General features: G+C 37.7%; 1 protein-coding gene and 1 long non-coding RNA gene across 8 annotated transcripts in view; one reads left to right on the plus strand and one right to left on the minus strand.

The window, feature by feature from the left end:
• The window catches only part of LOC103241515 (uncharacterized), a 408,965-nt gene that overhangs the window by 89,185 nt on the left and 293,321 nt on the right, over positions 1–26,459 (plus strand). The window contains exon 2 of the long non-coding RNA XR_012095570.1: positions 23,749–23,818. This is a non-coding gene — a long non-coding RNA (uncharacterized lncRNA). The remainder of the gene's footprint in view (positions 1–23,748; positions 23,819–26,459) is intronic.
• The window catches only part of AGTR1 (angiotensin II receptor type 1), a 45,010-nt gene continuing 22,961 nt past the window's right edge, over positions 4,411–26,459 (minus strand). For 3 of the 7 annotated variants that reach the window (XM_008008780.3, XM_008008778.3, XM_008008779.3), the window contains 2 exons: positions 8,556–8,653; positions 4,411–6,428 (listed from right to left, as the gene is read on the minus strand). In XM_008008780.3, coding sequence (XP_008006971.1) covers positions 5,302–6,381 — 1,080 coding nt within the window. In that variant the 5' untranslated portion in view covers positions 6,382–6,428; positions 8,556–8,653 and the 3' untranslated portion in view covers positions 4,411–5,301. Of the gene's footprint in view, positions 6,429–8,290; positions 8,529–8,555; positions 8,654–26,459 lie in introns of those variants that run through there. The other 4 variants (XM_008008781.3, XM_038002745.2, XM_073023519.1 and 1 more) reach the window with 2 other exon arrangements.

A 26,459-nucleotide genomic window follows, 5' to 3' on the forward strand; every position in this document is an offset into this window, starting at 1 on the left:
TAACACATACTATTGAATGTCCTGGCTCTTACCATCTCATAAGGAGACATATGGAAGTGGGGTAGCACTTGTGAACCCTTATTAAGATAGGGACCAATAAATTTTGGGATGTAGATGGTATCACTCCTGCTGGGTGGCCAGTGGATGATGTGCTGGCCACTACAAAAGGGAAATTCTTATTGATCATAAGCGGGAAGAAACACTTGAAAATCTTAGCTATAGATCACTGTATTGTGGTCCCTTGATTAGAGAGGAGTGGGTAGGGATATAGCTAGACATAAGACGCAGGTAGAATCAAGGACTCAAGCATCTCCAGGACTCTCTTGCCTTTTCTGTTTACTTCACTCTGCATGCAGACTAGCTTCTTCTACGTGGTGAGAGATGTGGCTGGTCTTGGTATCAACCTTACATCTCAGAAATGCCAACACTGGGGCCAACTCTTCATCAGCACCTGTTTGAAAAATCCTCATGTAAAGCTATGATTGATCCACTTCAAGCCTGGACCAATTAACTGTGGCCTGGGGATGGAGTTAGGTAGGAAAATGGTTCGAGGTAGTGCTGTCCCTGAGTGGGGCAGAACATTCATGCGATGAGGGGAAAATGGACACTGTTCAGATGGTTCCATGGGTGTTCACTACACAAGTAGACAAGACTGGATATAGTTACAGATGTCATATGTTAACTGACTCAGTTAAAATTTTGAATTTGGAAAATGTGACTCTCTGATCATTACCTCCAATGTACAGTCATACAGCCTGAACTCTACAAAATCCATATGGTTAGGGCTTGGCCCATACCATTCCATTTACTGTTTATGGCTTCTTCCCACCCTAATATTTGGGTTTCCTCTTCCTCTGGTTGGTCTGAGTCCAGTGGATCCAACATGGTCCTGGGGCCCTGAACATCTGTGTCAGCTCTCCTATGAGGTCTGAACCCTGGCCTTGTGGGCAGTGTGTGGCTGCTTCCAGCCTCCAGTCCACTCAGTCTCTCTGTATCTCTCTTGCTTTTGATTTACTTTCTTTACCCTCAGATATCTCACTCTTCATATCAAGTATCTGAAATTCCTTGAAACTTGTTTTCTTCACTCACTACTTTTGTGACCTGCTTCAACCTATTTTCTCTTCTTGGGCTTCCTAGAATGGCACATATTGTTGGAAAAAAATGCACCAGTATACAGAGTTATGAAACTGAAAAATCTGTGGTATCAAAACTCTGAGAGTCTTTCCATGATTTGCAATCAAGCTGCTTCTCACTGGCTCTCCTTCATACTGCTCACAGCAACTGAGCAACACGTTTATCCTACATGCTAAGCTGCTATATGTTACACAGCACTTGTTACCCAGCACAGAGTAGGGAGTAGGGAAACAATACAACGCTTCTTAAATCCATGAATGAGTGAATTATTAACTAAATAAAAGTCTTCAGGCTGGGTGCGGTGGCTCACACCTGGAATCCTAGCACTTCGGGAGGCCAAGGCAGATGGATCACCTGAGGTCAGGGATTTGAGACCAGCCTGGCCAATGTGGTGAAACCCTGACTCCACTAAAAATACAAAAAGTTAGCTGGGCATGGTGATGGGCACCTGTAAACGTAGCTACTCGGGAGGCTGAAGCAGGAGAACACTTGAACCCAGGAGGTGGAGGTTGCAGTGAGCCTAGATCATGCTATTGCACTCCAGTCTGGGCAACAAGAGTGAAAATCCATCTCAAAAGTAAAATAAAATAAAATAGCCCTCATTCACCAAGCCAACTCACCGTACTTGAAAAATGATGTCACTGAAGTCCAAAAAGATGAATTTCCACAGTGAGAAAGAGCCAGCATTAAAAATCCGACTAGGCTTTATTTTCCCCAAAAGCTTAGAATGAGGTAAACTTTAATATTACGTATATTGAAATTTACACCTCAGAAATGGGTGTAAACGGGTGTATATTGAAATAAATATTTCAATATAAATGTAGCATTTGCATTCTGTTGGGCACCTAGATCTCTATGGTAAATATTCTTTTCTGTATGTATTTTTTAAATGCACCAAAAATAAGGAGTCTACCTAACCTGTAAATATGTTCATGAAGAATACATAATGGCATCCTAGCCTAACATTTTGGTAAGTAGGGTCTCAACTCCAATATTAGGTTGATTTCACTGAAAACGAAAGAATCATCATCAAGGTTAGTAACATCTATTTCACAAGTGAGATGGGATAAAATTTCAATATAATCTGATGAAATTAAAATGAAAATGAGGCATGGAACATGTTATTAACACCATTAATAAATACATGATATAGGGGATATCTAAATATAATTATCAGAAATCTTGTCGACTATAACCTCTGAGATAGTTCAGTAAGTTTAAAATGATTACAATCACTTGGATTAAAATGACTATTGAGCAGGGCATGGTGGCTTACACCTGTAATCCCAGCATTTTGGGAGGCTAAGGTGGGCAGATCACCTGAAGTCAGGAGTTTGAGACCAGCCTGACCAACCTAGTGAAACCCTATCTCTACTAAAAATACAAAAATTTGCCAGGCGTGGTGGTGCATGTCTGTAATCCCAGTTACTTGGGAGACTGAGGCAGGAGAATTGCTTGAACCTGGGAGGTGGAGGTTGCAGTGGGCTGAGATCATGCTACTGCACTCCAGCCTGGGCAACAGAACAAGACTCTCTCAAAAGACAAAACAAAACAAAACAAAACAAAAAACAAACAACAAAAACAAACACACAAAAAAATCCTCAACTATTGAAAAAGAAAGAAAGAAAGAAAACAAAGAACAGTTATAAAGTTGACCTGGAGGGATTTCCTATAGGATGTTTAGGATATAATTTAGGATAAGGTAAAATTTATTTTTTTGAGGTGATCATTTGTGAAAATAGTAAAGGACCTTTGGGATCAGTGGCTGGCATTACATTAATGAAATTAAAAATAATATAAATCATATAACGCATATGGAACCATATTTATTCACAAAAATTTTATATTTAGGAATGTGAGAGTAATATAGTCTGCTTTGTGGAAATTCTGCCCAGTGGCCAAGGCCTCTCTCTGAGGCGACACCCCCTTGCCCACAGCGACCATCAATTATTTTATGCATAACTCCAACCATTTGGCCACAGTTTATTGGGCCATTCAATCTGCCCTGTATGAACTTCAGGAGCATTGACATCCTTTAAATAGAAGAATGAAACAACTGTCCAGTGGGAGCAGAAATGTTAAAGTACACTTTTCAGGCACAATTGCATTCTGGCCCTTGCATATGGCAACTGGATCCTTATAGTAAATCTCTCTTTTCTGTTAAATTTAAGCTGGGTGTGGTGGCTCATGCCTGTAATTCCAGCACTTTAGGAGGCCAAGGTGGGAGGAACACTTGAGGCCAGGAGTTTTGAGACCAGCTTGGGGAGTATAGTGAGACTTCCATCTCTATAAAAAAAAATCAAAAATATTAGCCAAAAGTGGTGGAGCAGGCCTGTAGTCCCAGCTATTCAGAAGGCTGAGGTGGGAGGATTGCCTGAATCTAGCAGTGGGAGGTCTCAGTGAGCTAAGATCACACCACTGCACTCCAGCCTGGGGGACAGAGTGAGACCCTGTCTCAAAAAAAAAAAAAAAAAAAAAAATTTAGAAAATACCCCATGCTGACAACAGGTAGTTAGAATATTACAAAATGTTCATATGTGTATTTTAGTTGCACCACTTCTAGGAGTATGGGAAATTTCTCAGATTCACATACTTGAATGCTCATCTCAGTGTAATTTATAACACTGAAAAATCAGAAAAAAGCTCAATTTTCCAATTTGGTGACTAGTTAACTGTATCAGGGTATGTCCATATTTTGTAGTCTTATACAAATATTAAAATGTTTTAGAAAAATATTTAATTGGGTAGGAAACTACTATGCCATGACATTAAGTGAAAAATCTGTATACAAAGTACTATACACATCATGACTTCAATATCAGGATTGACACATGTATGTGTGTATAATGAATGAAAAAAGTAGAAAAAAAAGTTCTCAAATGTTAAAACAATGATTTTTGACTGGGGAAGCTAAACATGACTTTTATTTTTATGTTATTCTATATCTTCTAAATTCCTGCAATGATAATGTATACAACTAGAAAAATTCTGTTATTACATTTCTAGTAAAATAATGTATTGTTCCAGCATTATAGCAAGAGTTAATCTTTTTCTTTGTTATGTGAAAAGCTGAAAAATTCAAAACAATGTGTTTATTCCATGTCATGCAGTAGAACAAAATGTTTTTTCTTTATCTTTTCAATGGCAGCATAAAAAATCTATAACCAATAGTATTAAACTATCAGTTTTCAAAATTTAAATAAAAATATATTCATATCATTCAAGGTAGTCTTATGTTAAAATAAATTAGTATCTATTTTAAGTAATGAAGATAAATACATTGCAATAAAATTATTTTATTTTAAAGTAAATATAACTTTGCCAAATTTTAATCAATTAACAGCAGTTCAGATATAGATATACATATACATATATGTGTAGAATATATACTTTTTTAAAACAAGAAGGCATACTTTATGATATATAATCTTTTTACCACAAACTATATACACTTCTCAGATATTAAATCAAACTAATATACTAGGAAGACACTACTACTTGGGACCCGCGCAGCACCTTTACAAGTAGTTTAACTTTTATATGTGACTTTAGTAACACCATTATACAAATAAGCCATCTTATGGGCATTGTTTTGGCAGTGTAAACCTATAAGACACAGGTTGAATTTCACAAAAAGATCTGAAACTTGACAACTACTGCTTAGCAAATCTTTGTACAAAATGTGCAGTAATAGGTGCAAGTGTGGCACAGTTGCTAATAGCTAAAAACAGGCACAAAAGCTTTACTGCCCTTTGGAAATTGGACAGAGCAATCTTGAACTCTCATTTCCTGTTGCTCCTCTAACAATTTAATATGTTCTAAATACCTTTATGTGGAAATAAAAAAATAACAGGACAAAAGCAGACTAGGGAGATTGCATTTCTGTCAGTAAAATTTCTCAAATCAACACATTCAATGAGTTTCTGACATTGTTCTTCGAGCAGCCGTCATCTGTCTAATGCAAAATGTGACTTTGCTGTGTCTTGTTGCAAAGGGAAAGAAAAGCTTTTGTTCAGAGCTTTAGAAAAGTCAGTTCAGTCCACATAATCCATTTTCTCCTTCAATTCTGAAAAGTAGCTAATGCTCATCTGGTAGTGAAGTGCTGCCGAGGAATGTTCTCTTGCTCCTTCTTTCACAAAATTACTTTATGGACAGGTTTCGAACATGTCACTCAACCTCAAAACATGGTGCAGGCTTCTTGGTGGATGAGCTTGCATTATCTGAGGGGCGGTAGGAAAGCGTGCTCATTTTTGTTGAAAGGTTTGAGTGGGATTTGGCTTTTGGGGGAATGTATTTTAGAAGCTGGAGAAAATACTTTTTAAATTTTTTCCCCAGAAAGCCATAAAAAAGAGGATTCAGGCAATTGTTAAAATAAGCTATACAAATGGTGATGGGCATGGCTGTGTCCACAATATCTGAAATTCTACAGTCACGTATGATGCCTAGTTGAATCAATACATCCAGAAAAGTGAATATTTGGTGGGGAATCCAGGAAAAGAAAAAGAAAAGCACAATTGCCATAATTATCTTAAAAATATCATCATTTCTTGGTTTGTTCTTCTGAATTTCATAAGCCTTCTTTAGGGCCTTCCAAATAAGAGTATAACTTGTAAGAATGATCAGAAAAGGAAACAGGAAACCCAGTATATTTTTGGTCAGGCCCAGTCCTATCGGAAGGGTGGAATTTTGGGACTCATAATGGAAAGCACAAACTGTAATATTGGTGTTCTCAATGAAAAATACATTTCGGTGGATTATAGCTGGCAAACTGGCCAAGCCTGCCAGCAGCCAAATGACGATGCAGGTGACTTTGGCTACAAGCATTGTGCGTCGAAGGCGGGACTTCATTGGGTGAACAATAGCCAGGTATCGATCAATGCTGAGACACGTGAGTAGGAACACACTAGCATACAGGTTGAAACTGACGCTGGCTGAAGCAATCTTACATAGGTAATTGCCAAAGGGCCAGCGGTATTCCATAGCTGTGTAGACAGCCCATAGTGGCAAAGTCAGTAAAAAGCATAAGTCAGCCAGTGCTAAATTCAAAAGAAAAACACTGGCCACAGTCTTCAGCTTCATGTAAAAGTAAATGACTATCACCACCAAGCTGTTTCCAAATATTCCCACCACAAAGATGATACTGTATAAAGTAGGAATCATGACAAATATGTAATTATGCCTTCCAGCTTTGGGACAATCGTCTTGGATTCTTTTAATACCATCTTCGGTGGAAGAGTTGAGAATCATTTTGATCTCCTGGGTCGAATTTGTCACAAACACTATATCAAATGCACCTGGGGAAAATAAAAATAAAATGGTAAAAATAATTCTTGTTGTAAACAAACAAATGAACATTCATTTCTCAGTCATAAACCTAGTAACTCAACTTTTGTCTTAGGAAAAAATACTAGATCGTATTTCCTAAGGAAACTCTGTGAACTGATAAAGCCTAAGAATGCACATTTAAATTTTAGAACATAATTGCTTTTGTAGAAAATGGTAAATATCATCCAGAGAAGTGAAATTGGGGTTCTATGTGAATAAACCTATCCTTTTCCTTTTTTCTATAAGTAAATCTTAGTTTCCAAATTGATTAAAAACATAACCTGCATCTTAGAAAATACTACTGAATTAAATTAGTTTTTCAGAAAGACTTGAAAGTTTTTCCTGAGGTAAGCAGGACCAATTCTTTTATCATTAACCTCAGAAGTGTGACACATTCATATCGTATTCTTTAAATCATTTCTTTCCTCTCACAATCTTTACTTAGGTATAAAGATTATAAGTATTCTCCCTTAAGTGGTCAGAATAGCTGCCTTTAGGTGACTGACAAATTGGTCACTGTGGCAATTGATTTAAGAGGGGTAGGAGGTAGGGCTCAACTTTGAGGAACAGGATTTTTTCCATTGTTTTCCAGGCCTCTGCAGTCAGTAACTATGTATTCTTTAACTTCCGACTCAGTCTAGCAAAAGTGCATGAATCTTCTAACCTTCATATCTACCAGCCATTTCTGAAGTTAACCCTGTGGTTAACCATTTGTGTAACAAAGATGTCAAATGAATAGGTTTGGCCAGGATTATCAAGAAAACATGTCTTTACTGAGGGCTTGAGAAAGCAGCAGGTTTTCTGGAATTCTGGGAAGAATCAGATGCTCAGGAATGAACTGCACAAAGCCATGCAAATATTTGCTCTGATTTTCTACATAATCAACAGTCAAGCTATTCATTTGTGTGATTTAGAAAATCAACACATTCTGCCCTGGATAAGAGTCCATCAGGAAGTCCCAGGAAGGAGGCTGAAAGTTCAGCGAGAGTGACGTCACCAAATGTGGTACAGCCACACTCTGAGGTGAAGGTTAGCATTGGGCACAGGCCAGGACAGCTAGGTGAGTAGTGGTGCTGGGCACACAGATCCTATTGCTCTACCAGGAGCAGGTCCCCAGATGAACAGGGCTGAGCATTCTCTTGTAACAGCATGCCCTGGGGGAAAAGAGCAGCAGAAATAGGACACCACTGCTATGCCAAGCATGGTTTGCTTGGCATTCAGGAGAGCTGAACACACGTTCTTAAAGTAGTGTTCACTTTGGTGCAGAGGGATGCTGTGCAAGGGATACAACTCCAGTAGTCAGCTTTTAAGAGAAAACACATGTGAGGGAGTTCTTAAGTGGCCTCTTCACCTTCCCTGAGTAAATGAAGTTATTCTCCCTATGTAAGTTTTTGGTTGCATGTCCTCGTTATTGTTCCTTTTTGGTATCCAGCTTATATAATGTACATCTTTTTCTTCTTTGACTCATGGGGACATTGGTACCCACAAACAGGTGCTATCTACCCTAAATGTCACATCTTTGGTAAAGCCTTCCCAACTTTTCTGAGCCCTTTGACACTTTGGATGTAGGTTTGACACTGTCCTTTTTTTTTTTTTTTTGGAGACAGAGTCTCACTCTACTGCCCAGGCTGGAGTGCAGAGGTGTGATCCTGGCTCACTGTGACCTCTGCTTCCCAGGTTCAAGTGATTCTCGTGCCTCAGCTTCCCTAGTAGCTGGGACTACCAGTGCGTCCCACTATGCCCAGCTAATTTTTGTATTTTTAGTAGAGATGGGGTTTTGCCATGTTGGCCAGGCTGCTCTTGAACTCCTGACCTCAGGTGATCCACCCACCTCGGCCTCCCAAGATGCTGGAATTACAGGCATGATCCACCGCACCCGTCCTTGACACTTTATTGTAATCATCTGTTGACATATCTGTCTTCTCCACTGGTCTGTCAGTTGCTTGTGGGGAGAGCCTGTTTAAAATTTACTAGTGTTTACTTGTTTCCTTGTTTACTGGTGTAGGCCCTGATACATTCCAGGAGGCAGATGATTAAATGTCTCATGAATGAGTGACTGAATGGACAAATGAATGGGTGAGCAGCATACAACTTACAGCTATGAATGCAGCGTATCGAGACTAATTTCTGTGAAATCACGTGTTGCTCCTTGAAGAGTTTCACAGAGAATACTCAGTGTCAACCTGGGCCTCACCTTGGAAAAAAAAACAGAAACAAAAGCAAAACAAAATAAACAGGTAGAAAATTCCTTGGTGCTTTTAGAAACTTGTGGTTTAGAAAACAGAAGATGAAAAGAAGAAATAACAGAAACTAGGGCTAGGCTTTTAGGGAGGTATGACTAGTTCTTCCTCACCCAGAGGATTTCCCTATAGCTTGTAGATTTTCTAGTTCATCTTATTATTGTTTCGGAACTTATGCCAACGTAGAAGTATACATTCATTTATATAAACACATATTCTTTATTAAAAATTAATTAGTCATTAAAGGGTTATGGCTAGCAGTCATTTGTGCCTTAATGTGGATTAATTTACCTATTTGCTATCCTTTTAACCATCTAGTAGAGATCAGCTGGATTTTGCTTAGAAAAAGAATTAGTAATGTAAAGGTTAAGGAACCTCGAAGGTTGAAAAGGGCCTGGGTGAACTCCATAACTGAAATGAGGGCAGAGGTAAATGTTTGGTTCAGCTTGGGAATAAGGGCAGTAAAAAATAGAAGGGAGTACATTTTATGCTGTAGAAGCCCTTGGGTGCCCTGTGCTGTGAGAACAGGGAGGAAATTTTCTTCTCCTTCTTCTCTCTCCTCTTGACTCTACTTTGACAGCACACAACTCATGTGGGTTCCATTAATCCTATGTTTGGAGTGAGTAGAATTTTATTAACTAGTCTCAAACTATAACTAGCATTCATAATACAATTTCTGTGGGAAAAAGTCTGCCTTTGTGACGATCAATTTATAAGCATAGTTCTGTACTCCAACTCCTTCACAAGCTATCAACCTTTTTTTTCAGTTACCATTGATTCATACTGACTGGTATTTAATATATAAAAGGTTGCTTTGAACAGCTAGGGGATCATCCCTGGAAACTTTGGTGAGTTATTATTACCTCAATGAGAATTCACTTGAAAGAATCTGGACATAGCATGGAATATACCAATTAGAAGAACATTTTACATAAATGTTTGTATAATTACCAGGACTCCCCACCCAATAAGGAAACAAATTTTTTCATACTCGAGGGTAGAGGAAAAAGGGAGAAGAATTTTAGGCGATAGAAACATTAGAAGGAAGCACAAGGAAGGAGCAAGGCAAATAGCACATTCAGTGGGTATTCATCAACTCATCATATATTCACTGAACACCTACTATGTGTGGGTGTGCAGGATGCAAGGGGAATAAAGTCACAGTTCTCCTCTAGGAGTCTGCCTGGGGGGACAGGAGCCTTAAAGGCAGTATTATCTCTAGTGTGTTGAATGTTATATCAGAGGCATGTGGAATACTCTGTGTTTATCACTGACCCAGATTGGTGGAGAGTGTGGGGTTTGGGGGAAGGATGGCGAGAGGGCAGTGGGGGTGGGGAGAGGGATCAGGAGATGGCACCTGGAAACTAGCCAAGGTGGAGTAGAGATGGTGTCATTGCTTGAACTTTCCCCTCCTTACTAATGCCTGCAGCATCATCTGTGGGAAACAGCTCTCATAAATTAATAGATATTGCACAACCCTCTTGGGGGTGTGGGATCTGGATGTGCACTGGGTATTTCTAGATGGGAGGGTGACATAGGTCATTTCCCAGTCTGCACTTCTGCTACTGATAAACTTCCCTCGAGAAATTTGTTTCTAAGGAAAGAAATAAATATGGGACTTTTGTGATTGGCAGTTACTTTAGATTGATGATAAATGACTGGGAAACAGTGGGGCTCTTTTTTCTTTGAAGCTGAACAGATGCTGGTTTGGTGGGAAGTCAAAGGAGAGAGAGATGTGATTGACTAGAAAAACCAAATTTGTGGGATCTAGAAAGCAGCTATGTTTCAGTCACATCTTGCTTTTTTTCCCAGAAGAGTTATAGGCAGGTAGAACACTGATTAAAAACAAAGGAGGATCCACCTCTTCCTATTTTTCCTATTTTTGGTCTTACTATTCCTTTTATCCAAGCTCTGTGGCTTGCATGAATTCCATAGCACCATTTCCCCTTAGGGAAAGGAAGATGCATTTGGGGTTGGAAGACTTGAAATGGAATCTTCCTTTGCCACGTACGCATCTGTGTGGCTCTGGCTAAGTCATCCAATTTCTCTGAAAATGACCCTCAGTTTTTTTTTTTTTTTTCATCTGTAGGAAACAAGAACAGTGATATTTATTGCACATGATCTTTGTAGGAATAAAGTGAGATAATGTGAAAGCACTTGGTATATCTTTCAAATAGTGCTTAATGAATATGTTTTACTCGAATCTTTACTAGTATTTTTTGAATGCAAGGCAAACATTGACTCAGAACAGCCATGGGTTAAGAAAGCATGAGAGTAAAGAAAAGTGTTTATCATAGGTAAGTTCCTTCCGTTGCCATTAAAAGTCTAAAAATTCCAGGCTGCTGTTCTTTTGAAGTATGAGTAAAAAATAATCTTAAGCAGCTGAATAAATTTGCCGTGAGTCAGGTGGGAACCTAAGTCTGTGGCAAACATAGGTGTTGGCTCATTGTGGCCAAACCACATTTATTTAACAATTGCTTTTGTAAGAGTTACCTTACATCCTTCAACAGCTTTCCTGGTTCTTAAAGCATAAGAACGAAGATTTTCTTTACTATTTTTATTGTAAGAATGCTTTCCCAAGACTTTTGATTAGAATATTAATACCTTCTTAAGCTTTTAGGCAAGCCAAAACCAATCTAATTAAATTGTTCATTACAAGCTCTTTTTAAAACTAGTTTGCAATCTAAAGAAAAAAAAAATTCCCCATAGTGTCCTATGATAATAAAGAGAGAACTAAAAGACCAAGTAATTATACTTTGGAATAATCTTCTATCAAAGTATCTCTCTCAAGCATCAAAAAGAGTAGGCCAGTGTTTGTAAGCCATTTGCTTATAGTGCTGGACAGCTCAGTAAACCATCCTGTTCAATAAACCATTGTCTTTATTGTTCCTATTTTATAATTCAGACGTAGAAAACAACTGTTTCTGCTCTTATATTGCTTCCCCTGACCCCAGCTGCCAAGTAAGGCCACAGGAAATAACTGTTAGGTATTCACTTGTGAATTCATTGACTCATAGAAATTGGCACTAATATTTTAGGGTTTTCACTCGTTTCTTTTTCAGATCTACTTGTTCTTATTTCTTAGCCCTCTGTTCCTATTTTACGAAGTCTACTTTTTATTTTCCTTAACATTTTCAATATCTGTCTGTTAAGAGCCCCTACCCAATTGCTTTACTATTTATAGTTCCTCCAGTATAAATTCTGTTTATTGCACCTATGGACACTTGTTTCTTGATAATGGACTTCCGCTTGGGTTTTGTAATCTTTGACTGTGTTCATTTTTGGTGGGAATTAACTTGCTTGGGAAGACTGAGTGTTGGGATGATGGTGGCCTATGAAACTTCAGCTTGGGGGTACAGCACTCCCTTGATCTGGAAGAGTTTTTAATGCTCATTTCTGAGCTTAGTTTTCAACCATATATATATGTTGAATCTATATATATATATATATATATATATATATATTTGCAGATACTATATATTTGTAGTATTTAGTAGCTTAGTATCTATACCACTCTCAAATTCTGTCTAGTCTTCAGAAGTTTTCTAGTCTTTCATCATGAATAGGCAGTGATTTTTCAGTTCCTGGCTTTAATCGGGAAACACAGCTTATATTGCTTTCAGTACATGTGCCTGGTGGTCCTGACTTTCACACTGCCAAAGTCACTGGAACTTTATCTTAGCTGTGTATCTAGTGTTAGTCCTGATCTGGCCCAATGTGGTCTTAACTTTTATTCAGACCTGTGATCTGGCATTTTGTATTTAAGACAGGAAAGGCAGTTTCCATGCCTGCTTCATCCATTTCATCTCTACTGAGGTTGCCCTATATGTTATTTGAAGGTGATAATTTCCAAATAAGTTGCTTAAACCTAATAGCTTTGGATTATAGTCACGGCTTTTGATGAAGTATTTGAGCCTTTACAGGTTATATTTACCTCCATACAGGAATCCTGGCAGCCACGAAGAGGTAAGCATGGCAGACCACCTGGCACCATGGGGCAAGAGACAAGTATTGCTTTTAAGTCAGTTGCATGGGAGAATGCCATGCTCTTGGTTGGCAATCCTAGCCTAACTTCATGTTAAATGATTTATTTGGAGATGATTTTGTCCACCCCTGCAATTTCTGAGTGAATAGTTCTCAATGTAAAACATTTTATTAAAATTACTAATATCATTCTAATTAAGTATTTAAGATCCAGTCTCCTCAAACTTAATAAATGACTCTCTGATATGTGTACATGGTAAATAGTGACTTCTGGTCCTCTTCCCAAGTTGATATCATCCACTGTCGTCTGACCTCACAAGAAATAAAAACAAGGCAAGCTGCTTTATTAATTCTACATGTACCAATTGTGACTAACTGTAGAGACAGTGGTGAAATGTTCCATCATTTCCAACTAGCCCTCCCCTTTGTTTCATCCAAAATAACTAAGAACCCAAAGAACCCAGTTTTATGAAAGGAAATTCAGAAACTTTATAATTTATAATAAAATTTATATTCAGGATATGAATTACAATGAAAGTAAAATGTTAATCCCACATTTTAGCTTCTTGGGAATTATTCAAGACTACCGTCTGATAATGAAACTCTAAACTACAATTTAACTTCTCTAAACTCTAAAAGTTCCTACTTACTATAAATTAAACAACTCAGTTGTGATGAATGTCCCAATCCCTCCCACCCACATCACTATCCCAAATTCTTAGCTGTTTTTGTTGTTTTTATTTTATTCCAAAAAGTAAACAGGTACCAATGAAAGATACATGATCAAGTCTAATTCACATGCTTTAAACATCTTTCTTCGACATGTTGGTGTTAGTAGAAAATACTCTTATGTTAAATATGAAAGGCCATGAATGGCTTTCCAGGGTGTCTGGAGAGAGGAGACTCCAGAGACTAGGAGAAAAAGAACATAAAACCTAACCTGGAAGAAGGCCTGTAAGTAAATGAACCTCTGTCCTCTTACACTTCTAAATTCTTCAAACTTATAGACTCAGAATTTTCTCACAAGAATTATCGCCACATTTCAATGGGTTAGTATCTTGGCCATCATGGGGAGGAAACATCATTTTTAATAATATGGCTCTTGGAGACTACTCACAAGCTTTTCTTTTCAACAGAGAAAAGGGCAGCACCAATGTGGGCTTAGTCAATAACAGTTGCTTCATCCAACTTCTGAACAAAACCACAAATTTTGTATATGAAGCCACCTCACTTTTATTTCTCTGAAACTTTAATTCAGCAGCAGCAACTGTTTATCTCATTTCAAATTCCATTTTAAGGAGTGTGAGGAAAGTTACTGGGCAGAAAAATAGCTACTAATTAATTTGCACCCTTAAGAAATTATGATAATATTAGAGAATTTATATGTATTATGAGTTTTATGTTAGGATTATTGGCCACATGACAATTCATTTTAGATTAAAGCTTTTAACATGATACAAGCCACATAACCATAAATTTTAAATGAAGCTAGAATATTCGATATACTGTACATGTTTCTCCAAATTGCTGAATGTTCTGATTGCAGAAGAAATATTCTTTAATGATAGTCTGCAAATTGGTGGAAAATGTGGGAGCAGACTGAGGTTCTAATTTTAGCTTCTCCACTCACTAGCTGGGTGACCCTGAAGCAATCATTTAGCTTCCCTAGACCCCTGTATCCTCAGGGAGTTGGTTATACTCTTAAAAAAAATTTCCGAAGCATGAATTTTTATGATCCTTCCTTTGAATAGGTATGCATCTTTTGAAGAGAAGGGCAAAATTGCTTGACAAGTAGAATAATAACAATTTCAAGAATTATAACAAGGCAGTTAATTAATGCTATCATATATTGTTAAATCAGCTCTCTATATAGATATTTTTAATCCCACACTGATTTAATAATATTCTATATTAAACACAAGAACTTTTTGTATTAAACCAACAAGGTGAAAAAAATTTACTGTTTACTCAAGATGAATAAAGAAACTCAACATAAGATGATCATAGTCACAGGTTTTTTTTTCTTTCTTTTAAAAAATTAACTACTACTCAAAGAAATATTTTCCAGGCACATTTGGATAGCTGATTGTGGTCCTAGACTAATGAGGTCAATGTTACGAGTTTGGGCCCTATCTGGACTTGTTTGTTTCATTCCATTTATGGCCAAAAGCTGTAAGCCTTTCAGACATCCCTTATGTTATTTATTGACACTACCAGGTCAAACAATACAGTTTGGAACATGGTTGAAAATCAAAACTAAAAGCTTGCCATGAAGTTAGAGAGTTAAGATTACATGATCCTGTGAAGAGGGGAGCACAATGTGACACTGTTAAAATACCATAGAAAATCAACCTATTCTCAAATTCTTTGTAAGAAAATACAACTTTTTAAAATTTAGCAATTAGTTAATGTGGTCTAATTGCCCAGATAAAAACACAGAGGTGAGGGCAGAGTATTACAAGAGAACTTCAAGAGAAGGTTTCAACATTCTGGAGAGTTAAAGGGCCTCTGTTCTAAGAAAACTAAAGCTGTAAGGGTCATGTTTGATTTTATCCCATAGTTTCCTTTTCTTCAAACATAGTTTTGTATGCATTATAGTTCTTTACTTTTTATTTATTTATTTATTTTTTAACAAAAAAATGCTGTAAAAATTGAGGAATAGCAGAACAGCCTGGAAGAGAAAGCCCTGGACTGCTGTCCTGGCAAAGAGTCTGCTCTGCCATGACCGGTAACACAATCTAATATTTCACTTTGTTTTCCTTTAAATAGTGCAAGATATTTAGAATGGGAATACCAACACCTGTTCTCACCTTTATTTCATGGACTGCTAAAAAAAAAAAGTAAGTTCTTTGGAAGACATAAAAGCATTTTTAAAATGTAATTGTTCTATAATACAAGGGTAAGTAAAACGAATTAAATAAAGCTCAGACTTTCAAAATATTACTAAATTTTTTTATTCGGAAGTTCAGCAGAAATATTTTTCATTATTATAATAATGCTTTTATTTGAAGAATTATAACAAGGCACTTGATTAACCCTGAAAGAAAAGTAAAATAGTAGATACTGGATTGCTTCTACATTTAATACTTGTGGCAGCAAATGTTTGGGTACAAACTGACCCCTTAGGGCAAATCTGATCAACGTATATATTTTCTTTAGTCCTCAGTATTACAGCTTTTGGGACTTGAATTTTCTGTAGTTCACTAATACCCCTCTATTTTATGGTTCTGTAGTTCAGTGCTGTCTAAAAGAAACAGAAAGTGAGACACATATATAATTGTAATTTTTCTATTAAAAACATTTAAAATGTAAAAAGAAACAGGTAAAATTAATTTTGATAAAATATGTAATCCAATATATCCAAACGATTGTCATTTCAACATGTAATCCATATAAAATTATTAAGATATTTTACAGTTTTTGTACTATGTCTTCAAAACCCAGGGTATAATGTATGCTTCCAGGACACCTCAGTTACACTAGCCACGTTTCAAGTGCTCATCACTCTGGGGCTGGCTGCTGTATTGGAAGCACAGTGTAGGTGCTTTTACTCACAGAAGTCCCCTAGTTGGCCCCTCTAGCAATGGTTCTGAAAGTGTGGTCCCTGTAACAACATCAGCATCACCCAGGAATTTGTTAGAGATGCAAATCTCTGGCCCCACCACAGACCTACTGAATCAGAAACTCTGTGGGTGGGGTCCAGCAAGCTGTGTTTAATGAGCCCTCCAGGTAATTCTGATACACACTAATATTTGAAAAGCACTGCCCTGTAGGCAACTTCATTTGCAACTCTGGCTTAAATGCTGATAATCCTGATTAACAGGCAAAACCAAATCCAACAAACAACAAAAGTACCCTCAGCTAAAATGTTTTCATTTAACGTTTATGAAGCATCAAAAACTGAATATGAGAAACTTACTCATTAAACTGCATATTTCTATTACACATTCAGGACTGGCGTAAAGTGTGCCCAGCAGGATGTCATCTAGTAAAATCCCCTTTGCACCTGCTCACAGATATCTGAAATTCCTATAATTCAGGTAGGGTGGAATACCCACCTTCATACCTTCTCAGGCAGAACTAAGATCTACCTGAGTTGAAACACAATGGCTCAGGTGAGAACCAGAGTTAAGCCAGTGGGAAGAGCATAGTGATGGGAGCCAAAAGTTCTCAATCAAGCACATGATTTACCTCCTATGACCTGTGGAGCCTTTGGCTTGTCACTTGACTTGTGATTCACTTTCTTCATCTGGAAAATGATGATGACAATAATAATGTTCAGGATGAGGATGATGAAGTAGCAAGCATGTGTCCAGTTTGGTGCAAAACACTGCTGGAAACACCGAATGAGCTCATGGGTCTGGAGGTGCTCTGAGACCCTAGAACTTTGGGACTTTTGTTGGTATTATTAGGTTCACACTGTGGTGTAAATGACTAATTTAATTTTTTTTTCCCTGTGAGCAAATTTGGATAAGAGAATTTGGGAAACTGCACGTGGTGCTAGAAGTGGAAGAAACTAAAGTAGGAGCAAGGGGTGGAAAGACTCAGAGAGGGGAGGCTGAAAGGCACTGCTGAGAGGCTGCTTGGACCAGACTGTTTTGCAAGCTCTGAGGATTCCTTTTGAGTATTACATAATTTTTAAACATAAATTACAGTGATATTACATCACTGTAATAAAAATATTTAGACCATTCTATCTACTATTATCTACCACTCCATTTCTTTTCTATGTTAGGCTACTTGCGTTTTCTAATTAAATAGCCTGTGATAAGAGACACCGATGCCAGGCCAATAAAAGGTAAACAACACTTTGGCAACTGAAAAATAAGATGAGCTACTGGTGACTGCTGCTTCCTGTGAAAACTTCATTAGCAATAAATGAGTTACCAGATGTCACACATCAGATTTGAAATTAAAATATATTCCCAGTAGTTGTGTGCTGTCTGAGCAGAAGCTAAAAATGAACTCTTTCCAAGAGAATTACATAAAATAATGCACCAGTTTTTGCCTTCTGATTGTTTGTTCCGCCTCTAAATGTAAAATAAAATGCACCTCCTGGGTTGTGAAGTGGAAATATAGCATTTCTGCATAGAAGGCTATGTAGGGAAGTGGCACATTACTCATATAGCAGTAACTCCTTAAGGACAGGAGAATTTTTTTAACATCCTGTGCCATACCAAGACTATCATCTCCTCTTGTTTTTAACTTTGCCATTGCAAATTCTCCTTTTCTTACCTTCACATTCAGCATGTGACTTCTGCTTTTATTACCAGCAACAAAACTGTTCGAGTCAGAAACTGTCAATGTTGACTCCACTCGTCCCGAATGCTGCTACAACAACCCTGTTAGAGCTTTTCTTTCTTCAGGAGATACTAAAACTCTCCTCTGGTTCTTCCAGCTAGCTAAGCTGAGACTCTCCTTGTTCTCAAAGTTACAAGTCTCCAATCCAAAAGTAATTGTGGTTAGGGAAGGAACCCCACAGCAGGAAATAGAAGAATACAATTTCATTTGAGCCAGCAGAAATTTCAGATAAGCCAGTGTGATAGAAATATCTAACACTCTCTAGTTTTTATAAACAAATAATTTTGGCTGAACTTCTTCAGCCCAGTTCGTTTGCAGTTCCAAAATTTTTGCGGTTACTAGTTCCAGCTGAAGATCATGGTCACTTGAAATCATTTGTTTATTTTTTTCTCCTCAGTTAATTTTCGTTCTTATCTCCTGCCAGGTAGGTGAAGCTTATAAATCAAATTAAGAGGGTAAAGGTGAATTATCATTCTCAATCCACCTCTTGGAGAAATATTTACATGGAATTTCTCTATACGTAGAAATTCCCTGAAGCATCTAACAGTTTATTTCTGGATCATTAACTACTCATCAGATGCTGGGGATGTGGAAGCTGCTGGCCTTTGGCTTTCACAAGGAAGATGGAGCATTTTTGAGATGATTTCTATCAATGGGGAAAATGTCAATTCAATCTTTTCAGCTTCATAACTTTAGCACAAAATGGCATACAAGTGTTTAAGTTTTTTAATGTACCATTATTTTATACTTTTTTTGGTTTCTGCTGATTAATAGAAAGGACTTATAATAGTGGCTTAATATTAGCAATAGTAACACTGATCACTTATTATTAATTGGATGCTTACTATGTGCCAATTGTTGCATTAATTGCTTTCATTTCTACAAGAGATTTACGAGGGAAGGCATCATTATTCCCATTTCTCAGGTGAAGAAACAGGAATAGAGAGCAGATCCTTACATTTTTGACATTCTGTAAGTAATGGTTTAAGGCTGTATTATTATCATTTTTATTTTTTGGTATGGTCATCTCTTCATACTCCAGTCTAGTGCATCTCAATTAGAGTGATTTTGTACTCCAGGGATATTTGGCAATGTCTGGTGACATTTTTTATTTTCCCAGTGTGGGAGAGGGAGGTGTGGGGGTATTACTAGCATCTAGCAGGCAGACAAGTGATACTGCTAACCATTTTACAATGCATGAGACAGGCTCCCACACCAAAGAATTAATTAATCCAAAATGTCAATAGTGTTGCTACTGAAAAACCCTGCTCTGGTCCCTACTTTTTGTTTTAACCTTTGATAATTTGTATCTCTCACCTTTTATGGAATACATTAACTGTATACTGTATTTTATTGGAGGCTTTTATTTCATGCATTGTATCTTCCCAGGAAAACTACAGATCCCTCACAAAAGATAACATCCTATTGGGTAACCAAAGTCTAAAGCTGTGTTGGGTGCTTAGGGAGAGCTCTCAAACAGGGAGTTTACTAAATATCTGCTGTGTTAGATCATTCTAGAAATTACCCTCTGTAAGCATTTTTCATAACTTCAGGATTCTGCACAGATAGAGCCAAAGAAGGAATTTGAGCTCAGATTCATCATTAGAGTTTCAGGAGATTGATGGATATTGTGGTGGCCCCAAGGTCCGCACTGAAGGGAGGAAGCCACCTAGTCCGGAAGTCAAACCCTGCCCTCTTGTGGTATCACTGCCATAGACACTTCAGGGAATCTGGCGGAGGGTCAGAGGGCATTGATCTGTATCCTTCCGGTCTGAACTGACTGCAATATTTAAGTGTAAATTCAGCTGTACATTCACATTAGGCCTGTTCTTCTTTGTGGAACAGTACATTAAATATAACATATAATCAAGGCTTTCATTAGAAACCAAGTAGAGAGCAGCGAGAAAGAGGACAAACATACCATACCTAGTTACAAACGTTACTTTCTGGAAGTTTGACAATCAGAGAGTTTCACTTACTTAGCTTGATTCTCTGTTACTTGCCTTCTCTACAAAACTGCTTTTCTGACTAATAAAGGCATGGAGTAGTTTTTGTAAGCAAGGAGAAACAATTCAGCGAAACAGCTTTGTAAGGAGCAACATTAATAGACATCTATGCCCAAAATTTGATGCCTGTGGTATTTTCCCTACAAATGTCTTATAGGCTAGTTCAAGGAGAAAAGTACCATAAAGTTTGAAAGACCAGCTAAATCAGTGGAAATTATACTCTCCCCATTTCCCATTAAGAACTCTATTCTCTTACTATGAAAACACCACTGTTCTTTCTTATCTCAGAGTGCAGGCTTTTCTGTATACTGATGCCAAATGGGTAACATTTTAGTGAGACATTTGAAGTTGTGATATGCAACTCGGTGGGGGACAAACAAGGTCATTTAAAAGGTCTCTTCATTGAGAACATCAGAGTTTTCAAAAGATGCACACAGTCTTTCCTGGATAATTGGGGGTAAATGAAGAAAAAGCCCATAAACTACAAAAATTAAAAAAACATTCAGACGGAAACACTCAGAATTAAGAGTGAAAAAATATTATGAATGCTGATGCTAAATCTTAATACATAAAACCGAAGGCAATGAGTAAAAGAGCAAAGTAACTTAAGAAGTTGATGAACATAAATCAGTTGACTGCAGGCCATGCACTCTGGCTCATGCCTGTAATCTCAACACTTTCAGAGGCCAACATGGGCAGATCACAAGGTCAGGAGCTCGAGACCAGCCTGGCCAGCATGGTTAAACCCCGTCTCTACTAAAAATACAAAAATTAGCCAGGCATAGTGGCGTGCACTTGTAATCCCAGCTACTCGGGAGGCTGATGTAGGAGAATCGCTTGAACCCAGGAGGTGGAAGTTGCAGTGAGTTGAGATCACACCACTGCACTCCAGCCTGGGCAACAGAGCGAGACTCCGTCTAAAAAAAAAAAAAAAAAAAATCAGTTGACTGCAGGATTTAGGATTTAGCAAGGGAAAAAATAAACTTAGAACTAGAATTTGGGGATTCTTCTTTGCCTCTCTAGAAATTGAGGTCTTGGACAAATCATTAAATCTTCATTGAACTTTGATCTGACAAATGGAAATGATATTAATACTATGAAGCCTCTACCTTGCCCTTGGAAGAGTGTTTTAAGATTATGTGTACAAAATAATTTCTTCAAAAGACAGTATATTATACCCATTCGGTAAGAATACGCTAGATACAATAAAAACAAGTGTACTAAATAGCTGAAGTGCAAAGCTAATTTATAGACCAAGAGATATATATTCAGCACCTAGAATCTTAAAAAGGACATTAATTTAATTAATGTTAGCAGAGTCTATTATCTGGCTGGCCTCATAGGAAACAAACCAACCTTTGCAGTCTCACAGGTCAGGGTTAAGGACCTGTCTCCGGCCGGGTGTGGTGGCTCACGCCTGTAATCCCAGCACTTTGGGAGGCCGAGACGGGTGGATCACTTGAGGTCAAGAGTTTGAGGCCAGTCTGGCCAACATGGTGAAACCCTGTCTCTACTAAAAATACAAAAATTAGCTGGGCATGGTGGCGGATGTCTGTAATCCCAGCTACTTGGGAGGCTGAGGCAAGAGAATTGCTTGAACCTGGTAGGAGGTGAAGGTTGCAGTGAGCCAAGATCATGCCACTGCACTCCAGCCTGGGCAACAGAATGAGACTCTGTCACAAAAACAATACGAAACAAAAAGAACCTGTCTCCATCTGTAACTAACTTGTAACTGTCCAATTTTCTCACCCTCTTTGAGCCTTAGTCTCCTCATCTTTAAAAAGGGATAAAAACAGACTCTATGCTGTTAATATAAGGTTTAAATAAAAGTTGGGTGGGGGAAAATTGCCATATATTACATAATAAATATTGTAACTACCATTATAAATATTTTCAATATATATCCATATGTCCTCATACATATACTAAGTAAATTGATTCATAAAATTTTACTTTACAGATGCAATTTGTTGCATTATTATATATGGCCAAGAAATTGATTAGAATGAGGTTGGAAGCCCTAATAATACAATAATATATAATGATATAATTTGTTATTAATCCCATAAAGCAATTTAAAGAATTACTTTTGGGGAAGAAGTGAAATAATAAATACATAAAGTACAGATGACTTTAAGTTAACTTTATGATGGAGGAAGAAAACATATCACACTATAGACCTTTGGTTGGTGAATCAAATCTCAACTAATTAAATGACAGAAACTTTTTTCAAAATGCAGGATTCAGAGAAAAATTTTGTTGCCTACAGCTCCCCTAGTATTCATATAAGTCTCTTCTGTGAATTATCTGACTTAACATGTGGTAATTGTTGTTTTTTAATAGGATTTCATGAGTTCACTTTCTAATAATTATACAACACTATGTTGTTTCTGGTAATAACATTTTTGGTATTACTTTATTACTATATAAAATAATGGAAAAACAAATTAGGCTACGTATTTTTTGTACTCAGTATAGAGCAGGCAGATTTGTGAAGTTCATTAGGACTTTGTGAGAATAACATAATATGCTAATAATTTTGGATATTTTGATATGAAAAATATTCCAATTCAGAGAAAATACATTTTTGGAATCAGTCTATTCCAGTAGCTATAGATGTATAAATAAGTCAATGATCAGCTTAGAACCATTCCCTAAATAAATTACATGGTGTCTTTATATCTTATCAGAAACCAGTGTGTTCTCTTTACATAAAAAGTCATTCTTCAACTTACAGACTTTTGGTTTAGGTTTGGAGGGTGGCTTTATCTCCTGTGAGTCAGGAAGTCACAAAAATGTCTACTATAGAAAGAAATTTGTGGGTCAAATTTATTGATTTTCTTCTTCAGAGAAATACAAGAATATATATGTATGCCCTTTGTCCGGTAAACATACACAATTACTATATTATCAAAGATGTTTTGGTTGTCAGGTTATCCAAGTAAAGTCTATTTTAACCTAAAATGTGGTTGAACTACTATTCTCTACAGTCTTTTGTTTTCCTTGTAAGTCAGAGATTCATAGCATTGTTTTGTTGTTATGGTCTCTAGATGTTATACATTCCAGGGTTCACATATTCAAATACATATATAGGCTGGGAGAAATAGGTGAAGTGGACATGGTGGTGAATGGAGGGCCCTCCCCCTTTCTTGGAGGGGGACCAAGGGGTCACTTCTCGGCTATAGTCAATTGTGCCAATTGTAATGAGGTGGGGGAAAACAGCTAACTTCAAAATATAAACTTAAAATTTCAAATTTCATGTGAAATATCCTATTTTAAAATGTTTTTTCTCTCTCTCTCTATATATATATACCCAACACTGTGGAACCTAACAGAACTCTTCGGCAGATTAGATTTAGTTAAACAGGCTGCCAATTTTGAAACTTAGGATCCAGGCCAACCATCTCATTTTAGAACTAAGAAGAGACTCCAAGCCCCAGAAAGATGGTGCAGACCCTCGTTCCAATGTTTTAACTAGACTGAAGACTTGAAGTATGTCTCTGTTTATTAGACATTCCCCCTTCCATTCTACATTTAGCAATCCATGGCTGAATAGTTGGAGGTTATGGGAAAACACAGAGATGTGATGAGACGAGGCTACTGTCTACCTTGATCTCACACAGCCAGCCTGCACACTCTGCACTGCGTGAGATGAACCTAACCCAGTCTGAGAAAGCTTTCAGAACGGCAGCCTGAACTTCACCCCCACCCCTCATTGTTCTTGCTAGCAACTTATTTTTCCCTTTTCATTTTTCTAGCCTGTGAAGCATACTGTTACATCTCTTAGAGCTGTTGCTGCTCTAAAGTGCTCCAAAGTGATGTCTCTAGGTGAGTGAATGTAGAACAGAATCCATGATTTGGTTCTTCCTGCATACTATTTTGACATTTACTTGACAAATATTATCTAGTGTTCAAAAGGTCATCAGTAGTGAAAGGAACTGAAGCTATTTCATAGAGCCACACTCATTCAACGGCCCTGGCTATGTGACTGGTGAGGAGTTTACATTTTAAAATATTTTAAATAAATACTGAAAATATTTATTTTTAAATAGTTCTTGTGAAGTGTTTCTGAAGTGAACACTGCTACAAGTATGAAATTATCTGTACATTTATGTTTTAAGGCTACATTTGTATTTTCGATACTAATGTATTTTCTAAATACATTCACTGCAGATTTGGGAACACACACACGCACACACACACAAAGTGCATAAAGAGAACATATTGCTACACTGACTGAGGGAGTTACACAGGATTAATCCTGGATGAATATGGAGTGTTTCTGATTAATAGTAACACTTGGCTAGCGCATTCATTGTTTGGGATTCGATCCCGAATAAAACTTCCTGGACAAGCAAGTTGATTTTTCAGATTTATTGAAAAATAGTTTAATTCTCATGAGCATATTTCAAACTCTGTACAAGGACAACATGGACATGTATACTTTGCTTAATTGCTTGGCTGGTTGGAAGAACATAGTTCATGATTTCATACACAGCTCCTTAGATATGAAGCGTTGGGAGCTGCAAAAATGCTGACTTCCTTATTAACTGTATTTCATGTGAAGAGATAACATGTCATGATTTTTAACTAGAGTTTTGGGGTGAGCCAGAAAACAGAGATGGAAAATGGTGGTCTGATGATGCAAACTCTTGTAACTGACTCAGAAGGTGCCATGCTGAGGACGGCTGATGGCTTGATGGCTACCTCGTGAGGAGGTTCAGTCTAGAGTGGAGTATCAGTGCATGAAGGGAGTGGAATCTGCTCCAGGCCAGCAGGGATCAGAGTGAGATGAGAAAGGGGCTACAGAGTGGCACCCTCCCACCACTTCTTAGAATGAAGGACTTTTTCTGAGAGTTCAGCATTAAGAAAGTATTAAGCATGAAGTATTCAGCTGCTGGGAGGAAACTCAGTGTCCAGGGAAGAATGTTGTGGGGGATGTGAAACAAATGTAGTCTTAGCATCTGAAGTCCCAGTTTAAGTTTTCATCTCAGACATTGTAGTTTTCATCTCTAGAAGTTCAATTTCAGTCTTTTTTAAAATAATATCTCTCATGTCTTTAATATGTTCAAACTTCCATCAAGCATTTTGAACATATGAAATAGTCATAATAACCATTTGATGTCATAGTGTAGTAATCCTATCATCTGTGTCATTACTGACTGGGTCTGTTTCTATTCATTTTTTTTTCTTTTTATGGGTTGTACTTTCTAGGTTCTTTGCATGCCTGGTGATTTTATAATGGATGCTAAACAGTGTGAATTTTACTTTGTTGGATATTGGATGCCTTTGTATTCCTACAAAAATTCTCCATCTGTTTTCTGAAAAGCAGTTGAGTTACTTGCAAATAATTTAATTCTTTTGAGTCTGACTTTTATGGTTTCTTAGGTGGGACCAGAGCAGCAATTAGTCTAGGGCTAAATTTTTCCCATTCCTGAGGCAAGAACCTAATGAGTATGCTACCCTGATGCTCCATGAATTATGAGACTTTCCACTGTGGCTGGTGGAAATAGGAACTATTTTCTAGCTCTTGATGACCTCTGGGGCTTGTTCTCTCTAATATGTTTGGGTGATTATTTACCCACACGCACTGAAGCACAAGGGATACCCTTTGCAGATCTCTGGGTTCTCTGTGCAGCTCTCAACTCTCTGGTACTCTGAACTCTAGCCTCCTTGGCCTCTCTGGCCTCCCAGCTCCATTTCCTCAACTCAGGAAGGACCCCGAGTTCCACCTGGGTGTACCATCCCTGTATCATGCCTGCAAACTCCCTCCAGGCAGTGGGCTGGGACAATCCCAGGTCATTTGTTTCCTATCCTCCAGGGATCACTGCCCTTTGTTATCTGATGTCCACTCTCTTGAAAACCAGTTTCATATGTATGTCCAGTTTTAAAAATTGTTTTAGATGGGGAGGTAAATCTAGTCCCCGTTATTCCATCTTGGCTGGAAGCAGAAGTCTCTGGGTTTGAGTTTTGCTACTACATCTTACATGTTACTTGATTTTGGAAGAACTACTCAGCCTCATCCTCCTCTCTGCCCATTTATGAAGTGGCGATAATACTGCAACAATTAATCGATGGAGTCATATAGGGGAAAACATGTTATAGTCTAGATGATTAGGCAAAGGAACACTCATACACTGAGAGTGGGCTTTTACCAAAAGAACTGAAGCTGAATGAACCTACTCTCTCCTGGGCAAGATCACCTGAGCCCTTTTTTCTTGACCACACAGGGATAACTACCTTCTTTGTTGCCCTCTAGCCAATTAATGACCTTGCCCTTTTACCTTTCTGAACCTGCTGGCAAAGACCTTATAGGACAAATAGACAACTCACCCCCTCCCAGAACCCATGAGGCAAAAAACAAGCTTATCTGAAATGTTTTGCCAAAGCTATACCTACACAGGATTATAGTACCACCAACAAATTCTGTGTGATTTATAGTAATCAAAAGCTCATTTTTTCTTATTTA

Source organism: Chlorocebus sabaeus, chromosome 15 (genome assembly GCF_047675955.1).
Source record: "Chlorocebus sabaeus isolate Y175 chromosome 15, mChlSab1.0.hap1, whole genome shotgun sequence".
In the NCBI taxonomy this organism is placed as follows: Eukaryota; Metazoa; Chordata; class Mammalia; order Primates; family Cercopithecidae; genus Chlorocebus; species Chlorocebus sabaeus.